Below are 17,632 nucleotides of genomic sequence, written 5' to 3'. Positions count from 1 at the left end.
TTAGGGAAGTTGGCTGTCTTATAGATCAGCTGGTTGATGAGTTGAATTATTTCATGTCCTCTTTCGGTTAGGATCCGTGCCTCTCACTATAGCAGCTCCATCTCTCTCCTTGGCAGAGTTAGAGAACTCCCCCTGATTCCTACCCCCCAGACTGTCTTCAGGGGCTCTGCTGGCCATTGGCCATGCAGGTCTCATTCTGAGAGACAGTGAGGTCATTGTCAGGTGCCAGGTTTAGGGCCTGCCTGAAGGAGAGTCTGGGGGGTAGGAGAGGGGCTTCCTCCCTGCTTCCCAGGAGTCACAGACTTCCGCCTCGTCCTGCCCTTTTGTCTACCCTTTAGTTTTCTCCTGCCAACTGAGGATAGGCAGGATTTGAGACCCCAAAGCAAGAGCTTATTCCTTGCAAAATAGATGTGCAGCATTCTGCCTCTGTTGCCTCTGCCCAAACTGGTTGGCGGTCTGTCCTGCATGCCCAGTGCCTCGGGTTCCTGAGCAGAAGCTGCAGGCAGCAGAATGTAGGCCGCTTTCAGCTGGCAGGAGCTTAGTCAGACTTTCTCATGTTAAATTCTAGTCGAGACAAGGGGTAGAAGGTGTCAGAGCTCAGGAATTTCAGAGAGGAAACTTCAGGGTGGTTAAGTGTGTGGAGAATCGAGACGAGGGCACACCATGGTCTGGCTCTCAGAGTCCCGGGACCCCTGCTCGCCCAGAGCCCAAGCGCTGGTGGTCTGCAGAGTCGGGCCCTTGCCCTCGGGAGGCAGGGTCAGTCAGAACCGACTACCAAGGGCCCTGCTCTGGCCCAGCGTCTGCCAGGCTGCTCATCTGTCACCTGCATGGGTCCTCTGGGGGAACATGTTTAAATTCAGACGTCCACCTCCCGTCCCAGCTGTGGACCCTCAGTCCACATTTTTCATGGGCTTTCCCTGTGATTTAAGGAAACCGAAGCTCGAGAACTGTGGACCAGGTGCCGCCTTGCTACCCTCTTAGATGTAATGTGTCACTTGGGGTTAGGCATGTGGTAGCCTCCTAACGTGCTGATCACGTGTCCCCACAGGCAGGTGGGGGAGGCAGGGATCTGGCTCCCACAGGACGAGCTCCGGGCACAGCCGGGCAGGCCAAGGACAGCACTGGAGGGACCAGGGACCAGGTAAGAGGCGGCGGCCATGGACTGCTCATGATGGTGTTGTCTTGGCATCGTGCTTCTGCTGATACTCTCATTTCATTGCTGAGTGAGGTAGAGAAAGAGAATTTCCAAGCTCCGTGCTGGTCTATCTCTGCTCCTTGCCACTTCGTTTTCTGTCAATTCATTCATCTGTTCAAGACCCTATTTTTTATAATTTACTTAAAGAAAGGCTCTTGTAAAGGTTTCATGCAATGTATCCCTCTAATGAAGAAAGAGCATTTTGATATGTTCTGGGATTTGGCTTGTATACATAAGACCCTTTTGGGTGATCAAGGAAATAAAATGAATTCTTTACTTCTTGGGTGTGTAGTACAGATGTCTGGTTTTCATGCATAAAGCTGAATTTAATACATAGTAATTTACGTTTTAAATACAGAGAAAACCTCATCAGTATTTAAATTCAAAATTCCTTCGTTTTCAAAGCCCAACTGTAGAGACTTTTATATTACCTAAATTTACAATTTTATCCTTGCAAATAACAAACAAACCTTTAATTTAATTTAGTTTTTTGCAAGCTCTGAAATGTGTAGAGATTTCACAGAGTACTCACATTATTACCCTAAAGCACAGCGAGTCTCTGTCATTAAGCAAAGCTGCGTGTGTCTCGGTCGGCCTGTGTGGTGGCCACTGCATCTCACCACTTGGGATGTTGCTGAGGGGAATCTGAGCCTCTCCAGGTCGGTTGCCTCTTGTTCTGGCAGAAATCTGGGGGTCCGCTCTAATGCCCAACCCTGGGGGACAGAGAAGAGCTCTGTAAGATTTACAGCTGCTGTAGGTGTCCCCACAGAGTCCAACCTAGCCAGTCCTGACACCCACTGTCACCTGAAGCTCCTCGACGGTCAACCCAGGGGGCGGAGCAGCATCCCGCCCCCTCCCCCCCACCTCGTCCAGGATAGGCATGCGGTGACTCCACCCAGATCTGAGTGTTGATGCTAGCTCGGCCTAAATTATTTGAGGGCGAATCCCTTCCCCATCACCTCAAGCATTTTTGAGATTGCTTTTAATGTAGAAGGAGCTGCGGTTTATTGAACTAAACTGCAAACAGGGAACCCAGAGGCCACAAGAGGGTTTGTCAGCTTACCTCGACTCGGACTGCGACAGCCATTGCTGTGGACTCGCGTCCACACAGTGAGTGGGTATCTCAGAGGGCAGCCCTCGGGGTGCCTAAGGGAGGGGCATGCGCAGAAGGCAGGGCACCAGCAAGCCGTGTGTGGCTGGAAGGGTCAGTGGGAGGGAGGCTCATGGGAGGTAAAGTTGGGCAGACAGCAAAGGAGCAGACCTTCCAGGGCCTCACAACATTGGTCAGAGCCCTGGAGTTCACTCCAAACAAGATACTCCATGTGTCCGTTCTGAGTAGGTATTCCCGTAGTCACCAGCCCGCCCCGTAGAGCTCAGAGCCCGCACACCTTCAATACAAAGCTCCTATTTTGTAATACTAACAGGGTTTGAATTTAGGTACCAATACTGTGTTTGAAATATAAGCGTGTGATGGGCTGGGAGCAGAGTGGGGCCCCAGCCCTGTCTGTCCGGATATCCCATCCCAGGTATGTTTAAGTAGCAGGACCCTGGGTACCTGTCACCCTTGAAGCTGCGGTGTCAGACACCTGTGACCCTGGCCCCTCTAGGTGAGGATTAGAAGGCACCCACCTAGCTCAGGAAAGCAGGGTGAGGGAAGGCATGCTGGACATCTTCCAGGCAGCCTGGCATGACGGGGCGTGCATAGTCCTCCCTGTGTTTCCTCTAAGCAGATGACAAAGTCTTCCCCAGTGTCCCTGCTGTCGCTGGTGTGGGAAATGGTGACATTCCTCTTAATCCCCTCTGGCCTGGGCTTGTCTCCTTTTCTTCCTGCTGGGTCTCAGGAATTCAGGAAACCTGAGACAATACAACGTCAGGGTGAGGAGGGCTGCAGGTTAAGCCCGGCAACGGGTGGGAGAGAGGCCACGAGTCTCCGGGGAGATGAGCACATCAGCTGTGGCCCATGGCTAGGACGTGTGCCTGTGGTGGAGCATGCAGCCGACACGTACGCGTGCATGCTTCCCCTTAGACGCTCCGTGGAGTGTGCTCCCTGCCGTGTCATCAGCATCCAGCCTGGGCAGCCTTTGGTGTCCTGCCAGCTCTTGAGTCCTGGGTTCCAGTTAAGCCAGGTGCAGTGGCCCCGCTGGGTCCTTGAATTCGAGCCTCTCAGAGCAGTGAGTGTTGGAAGTGTCTTCATATATCTGCTCTTTCCCGGAGGAAGCTTGCTGCAGTGGGTTCTCACAGGCAGGACCCACCGCTCACCAGTGACCCGACCTGAGCAGATGACAGAGCCTCCAGGTGTTCCCCCATGCACATGACCACCCGGAATTTCAGGGAACGTTTGGAACGCTTAGGATGTTTGTCAGACCGGGTGCGAGGCCTAGAGAAGCATGTCTTCCCTCTTCTGTTCTGGTTATGTAGAAGCAAGGAGACCATAACAGATGCAGCAGCCAGAGCCTGATGCTTTCCCAGGTGTCCTGGTTTGCAGGAAATCCCTCCTCAGGGGATAGGACCACGGTGGTCACACGGAAGACGGGACGGTGGTGCAGGAGGGCTCGGGGCAGAAACCCGTGCCCTGCGAGACCTCAGGTCAAAGGCAAAATTGCAGTGGTGAGTGCTGAGTTAGGATCAGGTTTCAGAATTTGGGGTGGGATGCAGGCTTCGGGAGCAGTCACTGGTGTTGTCAGGTGTGTGTGGCGGCAGATGGCAGTTAGGCCATGGCGGGCACCACAGAACGCACAGACTTGCGGAACCACTTGTTGACCACCTGAACTAATGGAACATCGTGTCAGCTGCACTCAAAAAATTAAAAGAAAAAAGAAAAAGAGTTTGGGCATGGAGGTGCAAGAAATTAAAAGTCTCCGGCAAGACCGTAGTTAAGCAAGGACAGTATGTGTCATTTGCGTTTTGTCTCACATGGAGAAACGTTCACAAAAGTTTCATTGGCGGTACCAATATGTTATCTAATTTCAGATATCTCTGTATGAGATATATGTTCACACACACATAGAATCTTTTATTAGAACTGGAACATTGTTTAAGGTCAGGTAATCCACTTTTTTAGTTTCATCACTGTGATAGAATTACATCATTTTTACTTGGCCCACACGTTTGCGGGCTTATGTCCACCTTTGAACTCCTATTTTAGTATTTTTTAGAGATATGTAAGTAGTCTAAGTAGAAAGTTGTCAATACTTCCTGGACAGAGTTAACAGACAAAATTCTTTGTTCAAATCAAACTAAAAATGCCTCAGAATGAGTGTATTGAATCACTGTGAGACAGTCGGTGAGGAGGGAGGAGAGGAAGAGGGAGGAGGAGGAGAGGAAGAGGGAGGAGGAGGAGCAGCGGCAGGCGCGGCCGCCCCTGTGAGCCTGGCCCACATGGGCCAGGCAGGGAAAGGCCAGAGGCACCAGCCTCCCTGTGAAGCGTGTGCTTCCTGGCCTGTGAACTGGGGAGGGGACCCAGGACCAGCAGAGGTGACAACCTCCCTGCCTCCCTGGAGCTGGGAACTTCAAAGCCTCTACAGTGAGAACATCTTAACCTCCTCCTTGCTGTTGGTGAGAAATGATGTGTTAAATTCCACAGTCAGTAGCAAATCACATTTGCCTGTGATTTCTTCAGATTTTCACTTGTCGGTGGTAATTCTGTAGGAGGCCTGGGCTGTTGTAAAACTGTCTCTGATCATCTGTGGTAACAAGGTGGGGCCTGGAAACCTTGCTGTGGCCTTGCTGTGACCCTCTCCCACCACCCAGCCCTTGGCCGGAGCCCCTGCCAGCCTCCCACTTGCCGGAGCGGCTGGGCCACAAAGGCTGCCCTCGGCGGGAGAGGCGTGGGCATTAGTCAAGCAGAAGCACGGAAAGCTTTGTAGGAAAAGTGTTATTTTCTGAATGTGAAAACAACCACCTATTTTACTGGCAGGTTGGCTCTCTTCTGGTCCTCGCCCAACATTCCCTGTGTAGCGGAAGGTGAAAAGTGGCCAGCTACACGGGGACGGGGGGCTCTGCACTCAGCTGTAGAAAGAGCCACACGTTGCTTTCTCCGTCCTTGGCCAGGTGTCCTCCGTGAGCCATCTGCACGTGCGGATGCATTCCCCAGTGCCGCTGGCAGCAGGGGCTGTCTGGATACCATGCAGGTGGTTGGAGCTGGCATTTGGAGGAGCAGTTGGGACACTGCTTCCTTCTATCAGCAGAGCCACCTCTTAATTAATTGCTTCCTACTCTAATGGAATAATTGTGCAACAAACTTCTAGTGACAGTGGCCACAACAGAAAAGAGAATGAAGTGCTGTCCTCCAAATACAACTCAGCATGTTGTTTTTATGCATACTTAGAAATGTGCAGTTTTTTCTCTTCGAATTTTAGAGAAATGTAATTAACTTAGTTTTGGTTTTCATATCTCTTTGGTGCAGGAAATAGACAGTATGAGCCTGACCATTGGAGAAGATACTCATCCTCTTCTGGGTAAGTGCACCACTTACATTCTCAGAATAAATCAGTTTTATCAAAGATGGAAGTAAAGCATCTGTCTTTATAACAAATCTTTCATATCAGTTGCTAAACTTTAAAAGAATTCAGATGTTGAATCCTGACATGGGGCTAAGTTAACTTGGTTTGCAGATAAATTTGCTTCCTCTCGAAAAAATGTGGAGAGAAGGGGACGGGGAGTCTGGCCTGAAAGCCCTGGGACGCCCTGGAGAGTAAAGCTCTCAGAACAGCATTGCAGTTGTCCTTGGGGAGAGAGTGGCCTGTGGGGTCTAGACCTAGTTTTTCATGGAAAGGAAAATCATCCTTTTTGGTGACTTCTCCCTCGTATCCTATAAAAAAGTGCTCTCTTGACTTATTTTCAGAGGTTGTGCCTGATTCTATGGCCCCAAACAGTTGTTAACGTCTTCACCCTCATTTCTCCATCTGTGTCTATAAGGTGTGGTTGATTTTTTTTTTTTTTTTTTTTAGTGAGTTGGAATCTTACTCTGTCCTGCTTTTTTTTAATTTAACACTAGATTGTAAAGATTGTAAGGATTGGAGACATGATGCCCTATGTATTCCAAGAATTGTTTCTAGTTATAAATACAGAAAAAGAAGTAACAGCCTTCTCACCTTCCTGGCGGGAGAGCCGGCTCTGCGTCGAGGGCCTGGCCCTGCCTGGGAATCATAATGGTGTGTGGCCCACAGGTCTGTTCCTGTCAAATCCTCCTTTCCATTTCACTTTTGCCAGGCTCCAGCTCAGAGTTCCTGACAACAGTGCGTGAGAGGCAGGCCTGGGTCCCAGCCGACAGAGACTAGGCATCAGACAGGAGGCCTGTAGGGGTGTTGGGGGAGGAGGCAGTCGTTCAGTGTCAGGAAGCTTAATATATGATGCCACTAATGAGGGGTTCATTTTTTGCTCTATCAGAGCACTGAACGGCTCTTGTTTTTTAAAAATGTTCTAGATACTCCAAGTTTCATGGAAGAATTCTCAGATAATTTAAGAATTGTAATTTCAAGGCCAAAATTGTACTGAACTCAACCTATGGGGTATCGATAATGGAAAGAAATCTAGATTCAGAGGTTAGAAGACACACCCTGAGTTAGTGGCCTGTTCTGCACCACACGCCATGGCTCTGGAGGTTCCCAGCACTCTCAGATAATGCTCACACGTGCTCCCCAGAAGACATGGCCAGTTGTTGCTGTCTATAAAAACAAAATAAGCCCTAAGCATATTCACAGTCCAGTTTGCATATTGCACCTGATGAATTACCCTAACAGCTCAAGTATGCAGAGCTCCTGGCTTTGTCTGACCTTAACATCCCATCTAGTATTTACCAAAACAGGAATACAGTCTCCAGGTGTTTTAATACTTGTAGGTTTTACATTTGAAACATCCTCACTACTTCCTGCAAGGCCTTCTGAAGAACATTTGCATATCTAGTTACTTTCCATGCAGCTCTTGTAGGACCTACAACCTCATTCCCCAGCTTTAGAAATAGATTTGTTTCATTCCACTTATGGTGTTTTTTGTCTGTTAACCATTCTTTTCCTTTCATTTCTGCTCATTTGAAACCACTGTTGCTTCTAGAAGTTTCATTTCTTTGCTGCTTATTTTTATAACTTTGAAATAAATTTCTCATCCCTTAGACGAAAAGAGTAGACCTCCATGAAAATTGTTTTCCCCCTATCTGAACTCCAGCTTGTCAGTAAAATATTTGTAGTCGTTAGCAAGCTTAAGTAAGTCATTGCGTTTGTACAGTCTCTCTTATGTTTGAAAAGCCAATGCAGTAAGTTTCTGTAATCTTGTTGTGTAAGGTAGTTACCTCTGCAGCCTAGTCTTCTGATGAAATGTCCATGTATCAATTTAAAAATGAAAATAAAAATACATCTATCACTCATAATTAAATATTTCATATTTCTTTGATTATTTGGAAGACATTTCATGATCTAATATATTGGGATCTTTGGGAAGAAAAAGGGTGTTGAATTTTGTCAAATGCTATTTCTGCATCGACTGAGATGGTCATAGGATTTTTTTATCCTTCATTCTGTTAATTTGTTGTGTCATGTTGATTGATCTGCATATGTTGAACCATCCTTGCTTCCAGGAGATAAATACTACTTATCATGGTGTATGATGTTTTAATGTTCTGTTGAATTTGGTTTGCTATTATTTTGTCAAGGATTTTTGCATCATTGTTCATCAGGGCTATTGGCCCGTAGTTTTCTTATAGTGTCCTTGTCTGGTTTTGATATGATGAGGGATTGCTGGCCTCATAAAATGAGTTTGGAAGTGTTCCTTCTCCTTCAGTTTTTGGGGAAGAGTTAGAGAAGGATTGGCATTAATTCTTCTTAAAATGTTTAGTAGAATTCACCAGCGAAACCTTCTGGTCCTGGACTTTCATTTGTTGGGAGGTTTTTTTAATTACTGATTCAGTCTCCTTTCTCACTGATTGGTCTGTTCAGATTATGTGTCTCATCGTGATTCAGTCTTGGTAGGTTGTATGTCTCCAGGAATTTATCCATTTCTTCTAGGTCGTCCAGTTGTTGGCGTGTAAGTGTGTATAGCGGTCAGTTCTCTAGTATCAGTTTTAATTTCTTTCTTTCTTTGTAATTTGATTTGAGCCATCCGTCTTTTTCTCTTGGGTAGTCTAGCTAAAGGTTTGTCAATTTTGTGTATCTTTTCAAAAAACCAATTTAGTTTCATTTATCTTTCTTTATTGTCTTTCTTGTCTCATTTATTATTTTTTTAATCTTTGTTATTTCCTTTCTGCTATCTTTGGGCTTAGTATGTTCTTTTTCTAGTTCCTTGAGCTGTAAAGTTAGGTTGTTTATTTGAGATGTTTCTTTCTTCTAATGCAGGCATTTATTGCTATAAACATTCCTCTTAGAACTGCTTTGGTTGCATCCTATTATTTTTGCATCCCATTAGGTTTTGTATGTTGTATTCTATTTTTGTTTGTATCAAGATACCTTTTGATTTCTTCCTTGACCTATTGGTTGTTCACAAATGTGTTGTTTAATTTCTACAGATTTGTGAATTTTCCACTTTTCTTCTTCTTACGGGTTTCAAGTTTCACACCATTGGGATCAGAAACTGTACTTGATATAATTTCAATCTTGTTAAGTTAGGGGGGTGAGGGACAGAGAGAGGGGGAGAGAATCTTAAGCAGGCTCCACACCCAGCATGGAGCCCAGTGAGGGGCTCAATCTCACGACCCTCAGATCATGACCTGAGTCGAAATCAAGAGCTGGATCCTTAACCAACTGAGCCACCCAGGCACCCCTCAATCTTGTTAAATTTTTAAGACTTGTTTTATAACCTAATGTACGATCTATCCTGAGGAATATTCTTGTGTGCTTGAGAAGAGTGTGTATTCCTCTGTTATTATAGATGTCTGTCAGGTCCGTCTGGTTTAAAGTGCAGTTCAAGTCCAGTGTGTCTTTATTGCTTTGTTGTTTGGATGATACACCCATTGTTGAAAGTGGGGTTTTAGATTCTCCTGCTATTATTATATTGCTATCTACTTCTCCCTTCAGTTGTGTTAATATTTTCTTTATATGTTTACAAACTTTATCATCCTTTCATTATAAAAGCTGTCAACAAAGTAAGTATAAAAGGAGTGTATCTCAACAAATGCCACGTATGACCAACCCATAGCTAGCATCATATACAATGGTGAAATATTGACAGCTGTTTCTCTAAGATCAGGAACAAGAGCAAGATGCCCACTCTCACTACTTCTGTGCAGCATAGTACTGGAAATTCTAGCCATAGCAATTGGGCAAGAAAAAGAAATAAAAGGCATCCAAATTGAAAAGGAGGAAGTAAGATCTGTTGGATGACATGATCTCATATGTAGAAAATCCTAAAGACACCATCAAAAAACTTTTAGGACTATTAAATGAATTCAGTAAAGTTGCAGGATACAAGCTCAAATTAAAAAAAAAATCAGTTGCATTTCTATACACTAACAATAGACTATCCAAAAAAGTAATTAAGAAAATAATTCTAATTATAGTAGCATTAAAAAGAATTAAATATTTGGAAATAAATTTAACCAAGGAGGTGAAAGATCTGTATAATGAAAACTATGAAACACTGATGAAAGAAATTGAAGGCATAAATAAATGGAAAGATATATTGTAAAATGTTCAGAGATTGGAAGAATATTGTTAAAATATCCATACTACCCAAAGCAATCCACAGGCTCAGTACAATCCCTATCAAAATTTTAATGGTGTTTTTCACAGAAATGGGACAAACAATCCTAAAGTTTGTATAGAACCACAAAATACCCCCAAAACCCAAAGCAATCTTGAGAAAGAACAACAAAGCTAAAGTTGTCACATTTCTTGACTTCAAACTGTATTCCAAGGCTAAAGTAATCAAAATAATGTGGTACTTGCACAAAAATAGACTCATAGATCAATGGAACAGAATAGAGAGCCCAGAAATAAAACCTCATATGTGTGGTCAACTAATTTTCAACAGGGGCTCCAAGAATACACAATGGAGAAAGGAACAGTCTCTTCAATAAATGATGTTGGGAAAACTGAATATCCACACGCATAAGAATGAAATTGGACCCTAAACTTACACAAAAATGGATTAAAGACTTTAACATAAGACCTAAAACCGTAAAACTCCCGTAAGAAAATACAGGGAATAACCTCCTTGACATCGGTCTTGGAAGTGATGTTTTGGATGTGACACCAAAAGCACAGGCAGCAAAAGCAAAAATATACGAGTGGGACTACATCAAAGGAAGAAGCTTCTGCGTAGCAAAGGAAACTGAACAAAATGAAGAGGCAACCTATAGAATGGGAGAAAATATTTTCAGACCATATATCTATCTGATAAGAGGTTAATATCTAAAATATAAAAGGAACTATTATAACTCAATAGTAAAAAAAGAAACAAACAAAAAACCAAATAACCCAATTGAAAAAGGAGCAAAGGAACTTGAATAGACGTTTCTCCAAAGAAGGCTTACAGATGGCAAACAGGTACATGAAAGGGTGCTCAATATCACTAATCAGGGAAATGCAAATCAAAACCACAGTGATACATTACCCCATACCTGTTAGAATGACCATCATCAAAAAGACAAGAGACAAGAAGCATTGATGAGGATGTGGAGAAAAAGGACCTCTTGTGCACCATTGATGGAATATAAATTGGTGCAGCCACTGTGGAAAACACTATGGCAGTTTCTCAAGAATTAAAAATGGAACTACCATATGGTCCAGCAGTCCTACTCTGGGTATGTATACCTAATGAGAAGGAAATCAGTATCTCGAAGAAATATCTGCACTCTAATGTTCATTGCAGCATTATTCACAGTAGCCAGTGTGGAAACAACCTAGGTGTCATCAACAGATGAACAGATAAAGAAATTGTGGTACATATACACAAATAATATCCAGCCATAAAAAAGAAGGAAATCCTGCCATTTGTGACAGTGTGGATGATCTTAGAGGACGCTATGCTAAGTGAATCAAGCCAGACACAGAAAGACAAATATTTAATGATATCACTTATATGTGGAATCTGAAAAAGTCGAACTTTAGAGAAACAGTAGGACAGTAGCTGCCAGGGGCTCCAAGGTTGAGGAAATGGGGAAGTGTTGGTCAAAGTGTACAAATGTTCAGTTATAAGGTGAATAAATTCTAGATATCTAATGTACAGCATGATAACTATGCTAAAAATAATGTATACTTGGAATTTGGTAAGAGAGTGGGTCTTGAGTGTTCTCACTACACACACACACAGATGGTAATTATGTTAAGTGATAGAAATGTTAGATTAATGGTGGTAATCATTACACAAGGTATAGTTATATCAAAACACCGTGCTCTACGCCTTAAATATATTCAGATCTTTATTTGTCAGTCATATCTCAATAAAACTGGTGAAAAAAAAACAAAAATAAAGAGGGTGCCTGGGTGGCTCAGTCAATTAAGTGTCTGCCTTCAACTCAGGTCATGATCCCAGGGTCCTGGGATTGAGCCCCACATCGGGCTCCCTGCTCTGCAGGGAGTCCACTTCTCCCTCTCCATCTGCCCCTCCCCGCCCCCGTTTGTGCGCTCTCTCTCTTGCTCTCTCAAAATAAATAAAATCTTTAAAGAAAGAAAAAGAGAGGAGTCTGGAATTGAGACGTGTATAAAACAGATGCATAAGCATCAGACTGACTAACAGTGGTTGTCTTTGGGGTGGGGATGAAATTACAAGAGACTGGTCATTTCCTGCATTTCTGTTTTGTTAAGAAAGACAATTATCTGAATTGGAAAAAAAATTATTTGAGAGGGACCCAAAGACAGAAAATTTTTCTTTATTCAACATTCTCTTGGCCAGAAGTCCTGTTGACTCCATATATGGTGTATAGGATTGGAACTGCCTGCTTGTGCAGACTGAGAGCTGTGGAGTTGCTGGGGGTTGTCATGTTACCTTCTAACACGGGGTCGCCATCTCCCCTGCTCCTCTCACCAGTCAGTTCCCACTGCGCACCAGAGTGCTGACCCCTCCACTTCTCATTGTATGCAGATTTTCGGTCCTTTTAATTTTTACCATCTGTGGTCAAAAAAGAACAACACTTAGTTTAATTTAGTTTGCATTTCTCTGAGTATTAGTGGAGCTTATTTCTTTCATATACTTACTGGCCATTTTTTATATTGATTTGGCCTTTTTTCATATTATGGGTATTAAATCTTTGATGTTCATCTATATGGCAGATATTTCCTCTTCCTGGCTTCCTCATTTTGGAATTCATTATTCACATAGAAACCTAGGCATCATCCTTGATGTTTCCATTTCCCCAAGTCCTGACAAACAGTCTGTTGGGAACAGCGATATATGGAACCACAAAAGACCAAATCATATCTGGAATTCACACTCTTCTTAATATGTCCACTGCTGCCACCATAGTCCATGCCTCCATCACCCCTCTCACTGTGACTTCTGAAGCTCCATATATATGGACAGTGAAGCCCCCTCTGCCTTCAGTAGCCTCTTCTCTGGCTGTCCCTTTACCTTGCTCTGGCAAACCTGGCAGTCCCATAATTTAGCTGTTGCTCCTGTACCTTTGTGTTCCTCATTTCTGCTTCCAGACTGTTCTAGTAGTAAGTAGAACTACCTAATGAACTATCCCAAGCCTTGGTGGTGTAAAACAAACATCTAGTATGCTCACAGACTCTCAGTCAGAGCAGACACAGCTTGTCTCTGCTCCATTGTGTCTGGGCCCCACCTGGGAGACCTGAAGTCGTACAAAGTCCTATTCATTCACATTTCTGGCTTATGCTACCTCTTGGCCAGGGGCCTCAGTTTCTTTCCACATGAGCCTCTCCATTAGTCCACGGAGACTAGTTTGGGCTTCTTCCCAGCATGGTAGCTGGATACCCAAGAGCTAAACACCCAGGCTGAGGCCATGTCACTGTTTGTAACCTAGCCTCACAAGTCATTCATCAGCTCTGCTGCCCTATTCTGTTCATCAAGGCAGCCAAAAGGGCCTGTCCAAATTCAGGTGAACATGAAGTATACTTTCCTCTTGACAGGGGAAGGGGGCCCTCCACAAGAGCATAGGAGACTAAATGTATTGCTGTGGCCATTTTTTGGAAAGTACTAAAACTACAGACTTTAAATCTCCTGTCATCCAACCCTACCACCTACGCTGCCATTGTCCTTCAGATTCTTCAAGATTTTGGCTCCTGGCTCCCTGGCACTCTTCCCACCATGTGTCTTGTAATAATTTTTGGTGATTTCAATAGCCTGTAGGTAGTCCTTCCCTGATAACAATTCCTAGACCTGCCGTTTCAGCAATGTGGTCTTCCACCTTCACCTTATCATTCCCAGTAGCTCAACCACTCCATAACTTCAGTTTCAAACACACTCCAACCACACAGCTCGCTGTGTACAGATCCAGGTGATTCTTTGGTCAGATCAGAACCGCCCAGTCCATTGGTCCAACTGCCCTTCATTGGGCCTCACACTTCTTACACACCCCTTCTTACTTGTCCTCCCATAACTTTATCTTCTATGGTCAGTAATCAAAGTGACTTCCTTGTTTATACTCTTGAGTGCTTTGCCTTTCTCATTTTACTGTGTTTATGTGGTAAAACCACAAACCCAGGTTAAATCCAATCCTCTGCATTTGGGATATGGCTGGAGAAAGACCCACAGTCATGCTTACTAGTCCCAACTTAAATTCATGCTCCCTGACCTCAGCGAACTCTTGGTCCTGCCCAGCGGTCGTCCTCCATTCTTTGCTGCTCTCCAGATGCTGCACACCCCCTCCATCCCTAGCCTTCCAACACTTCCTCCTTATCCATAGTCACAGCTGACAGCTTTGCTTTCTGTACATTCCTTTAGCCACATTTGTTCTCTCCCAAGTATCTATGCACCATCTAGATTCATAACCAAATACCAAGAGAATTGGACAAATCCATAATAACAGAGGTAATACCTGTTTTTTCACCTACTCATATGGACAGACCGACCATGCTTTTAGCCTGGGCCAGGCGCAGCTGTACTCAGCTCTCTCTCCATCATCTGCTCAGTGTCACTGCTGCAGAGCACAGCCCCCCTTACTGTTGAGCATCAGGTACGTTCTCCCACCTCACAGAACCCTCTCCAGAAATCACGTCATTTCTTTGCTTTCCTTTATAGAAAAATAATTTTGAGTCCAGAAACCCATAGTCAGCCAAATTAGCATTCTAGCATAAGAGGAAAAATGAACACATTTTCAGGAATCAGAAAATGTTGACTCACAGATCCTTTACAAAAGAAAATGGGTATGGTCTAGCAAAATGAGCATTTCACCTAACATGAATACATGAGCTGTAAGAAGCAGTGTTGAACAAAGAAATTAATAAAAGATCATTATTGCTAAAGTTATTAACTGTAAGAAAACAAAAATGTGGAAACAATTGACTAAAATCCCAGACCATCACAAGGAAAGTGATGAGTGTTTCTGGGGAATAAGATAAAAAGAAAAGTAAAGACAAACTAAATTTCTTATCTTGCTTTAGAGAGGGGATAGAATTATAATAAATCTTGATGTTTTTAGAAAAATATAAGTTTATGTGTTTGTAAAATGTAGGGATATGTGCTGGAAGAAGGTGGTGATTGATGGTTGGATGGATTAAGTAGGTGGATGGATGGATGGATGAATAGATGTTAGATACATGAACATCTATCATATCCTTTATGCACCTGGTGTCATAAATCAAAATAATAAGCAAAACTTAGGGAGTATTAATTAACACATATCTGTCAGAAATGAACCGATCAAATGGACCAGAAGTAGTGACATACATTTGAACAATCCTTTAACAAACTTATTCTGATGGAAATATATAGAACGGTATATGCCCTTTTGTTTATGTTATCTTACACAAATGGACAGTTCAAAAATCTAACCGTGTGCTAGGCTCCAAAGTAAATCTCAACCAATTTAGTGAAAAGTAGAAATCATACATGCTGTATTTACACAAGAAAATAACTAGAAATCAACAACAGAAAAATAAAAAGCAAAAATCTCTCCACTTGGAAATTAATCCATTATTCTAAATATTGAGGAAATCAAAATCACTTTCAGAAAGCATAATAACAGTACTATATTCAAAAAAATAATGGGAGGGCAGTTATGTCAGGGAAGACAGGGTATAGAAAGCACCAGGAATCTGTCTCTCCATCTAGACAACAATTCTACTGCCAGAAACTGTTTAAAGGAGCTATTTTGGAACAGTATGGAGCCTGAAGACTTGCAGCTTCCAGAAGATAGCTTGACTGGTAAGCTGTGGTTAATTCCCATCATTTTTGGCTGCCCATCCTCCAGCCCCATGGCAGACAGCCAGGCACACATTCCTGGGGTACCTTGCTGGAGCCAGGGTGAACAATGAGGACCTTGTCCAAATATCAGGCTCTTGTATAGTGGTTGCTGTTTTTGATTGCTGAGATTCAAGCCTAGAGGCTGGCCACCATTGTTTCAACCTCCACTGGCTGAAGTGGCTTTCATAGTATTGAATGGGGCAACGCATGTGAGTGGGTACCCACCCCCCCAACTTCTTGCTTTTGTGGGAGCCAGACACTTAAGAATCAGGACATTCAAACACAACTGCACGTGCAGGGGAATTTAAAAAGCCAGTGCATGGCCAGGGAAAAATGGAGGCTCAGGAAAGGTGTGAGAAGACCTTAGGCTTTCCCCTCAGGCTGATCTCCAGCAGACACACAACAACAAACAGCAAACACTAGGAGATGGGGAGAATCTGATTTCCAGAGGTAGAACAGTACAATTCAATTTTTATGATGTCCAGTTTGCAACAACAACAACAAAAAATCACAAGGCATACAAAGAAATATGTAAGCATGGCCCACTCAGAAGGACAAAATAAGTGGACAAAAACTGTCCCTGAAGAAGCCTAGATGTCATATTTAATAGACAAGACTTAAAGATCCTCAAAGAGCTAAAAGAAGACACGGACAAAGGAAAACAAGGAACAAACTGAGAATATCAAGAGATATAAAGAAATAAAGATTACAGAAAGAACCAAGAAGGTATCTGAAGCTGAAAAGTATAATGACTGAAATGAAATCTTCTCTAGAGGGGTTCAAAAGCAGGTTTGAGCAGGCAGAGAAAGAATCTGTGAACTTGAAGATGGGGCAATTGAAGTTATTAAGCCTGAGAAAAAGAACGATGAATGAAGAAAAGTGAACAGAGTTTTAGGGACTTGTGTGGTACCAGCAAGCAAACCAGCATATGCACTGTGGGAGTCCCAGAATGAGAAGAAAGAGGTAAAAAAAGAATATTTGAAGGAATAATGGCTGAAAACTTGCCAAATTTGATGAAAGGCATGAACCTACAAATCCAGGAAGCTCAGCAAACTAATTAGAATAAACTCAGCCCACACCAAAATGCATCATAATCAAACTGGTAAGGGCCAGAGACAAAGAGAGAATCTTGGAAGCAGCAAGAGAGAAGTAACTCATTCAAGAGATCCTCAATAAGCTTTTCACCGGTTTCTCATCCAAAATCTCAGAGGCCAGAAGGCAGTGGGTTGATATACTCAAAGTGCTGAAAGGAAAAAACTGTCCACCAAAAATTCAATATCTGGCCCAACTGTTCTTCAAAAATGAGGGAGACAGTTTACGGATCACTCAGAGTCAGTGCTACAGGCCTGTACCTTGCTCCTGTGACTTCCCTGCTGTCTGCCCCACTCGGCCCCATGATGCTGGTGGACCTCAGCAAGTGGTCCAGGCCTTTGAGCCTCACCATAGAGAGAGGCTGGCATGTCCACTACCCCCCAACGTGACACATGCTCTGGCTCCTTTAAAGAGCAGTACTGGAAAAAGCAATAGGGAGTCACTTTGTGGTTAAGGCATGGCCATCTAGATGAGCTGCAGGGCTGGGTGAGAGGTTGTCAGAAATCCCAAGTCTGTGCCTGCTAAACTGGTCATCCTTCATCTGTGTAAGAAAAGCCAATCTGGAGTTGTGGAATGTTGTGTTAATTTTGCTGTTTGCTTATAGTTGAATAAAAATAAAAACATATGGATGAAAAAAAGATGGGGAAATAAGGACATTCCCTGATAAATGTAAGCTAAGGTAAAGGAGGTCATTACCACAAGACCTGCCATGCAAGAAGTGCTGAATGGAGACCTTCAGGATGAAATGAAAAAACACTGGACCAAACTCCAAAGCCTTGTGAAGACAGAACAAGATGAATGCATGGGCAATTACAAAGCCAGTATTGTAATTTTGGTTTATTACTACACCTTTCATTTTCTACATGATTTAAAAGAAAAACACATAAAAATTCAATTTTTAATATATGTTACTGGATGTACAGCTTATAAAAATGCAAATTGTGACTTAAGTCACAGGACAGTGTGGAGCTGTATCAGAGCAGAGTTTTGTTTTGGTTTTTAAATTTTTAATTTAAATTCAATTTAATTAACATACATGTATTACTTAGTTTC

The 17,632-nt window shown here is 43.3% G+C and overlaps 1 protein-coding gene across 1 annotated transcript in view; it reads left to right on the top strand.

Annotated features, from left to right (window-relative positions):
• The window catches only part of FAM120B (family with sequence similarity 120B), a 107,327-nt gene that overhangs the window by 73,245 nt on the left and 16,450 nt on the right, over positions 1–17,632 (top strand). The window contains 2 exon segments of the mRNA XM_021693287.2: positions 1,049–1,141; positions 5,601–5,652. Coding sequence (XP_021548962.2) covers positions 1,049–1,141; positions 5,601–5,652 — 145 coding nt within the window.

This window comes from Neomonachus schauinslandi, chromosome 8, assembly GCF_002201575.2.
Source record: "Neomonachus schauinslandi chromosome 8, ASM220157v2, whole genome shotgun sequence".
NCBI classification, from domain to species: Eukaryota; Metazoa; Chordata; class Mammalia; order Carnivora; family Phocidae; genus Neomonachus; species Neomonachus schauinslandi.
This window is presented reverse-complemented; position numbering and strand designations above follow the sequence as displayed.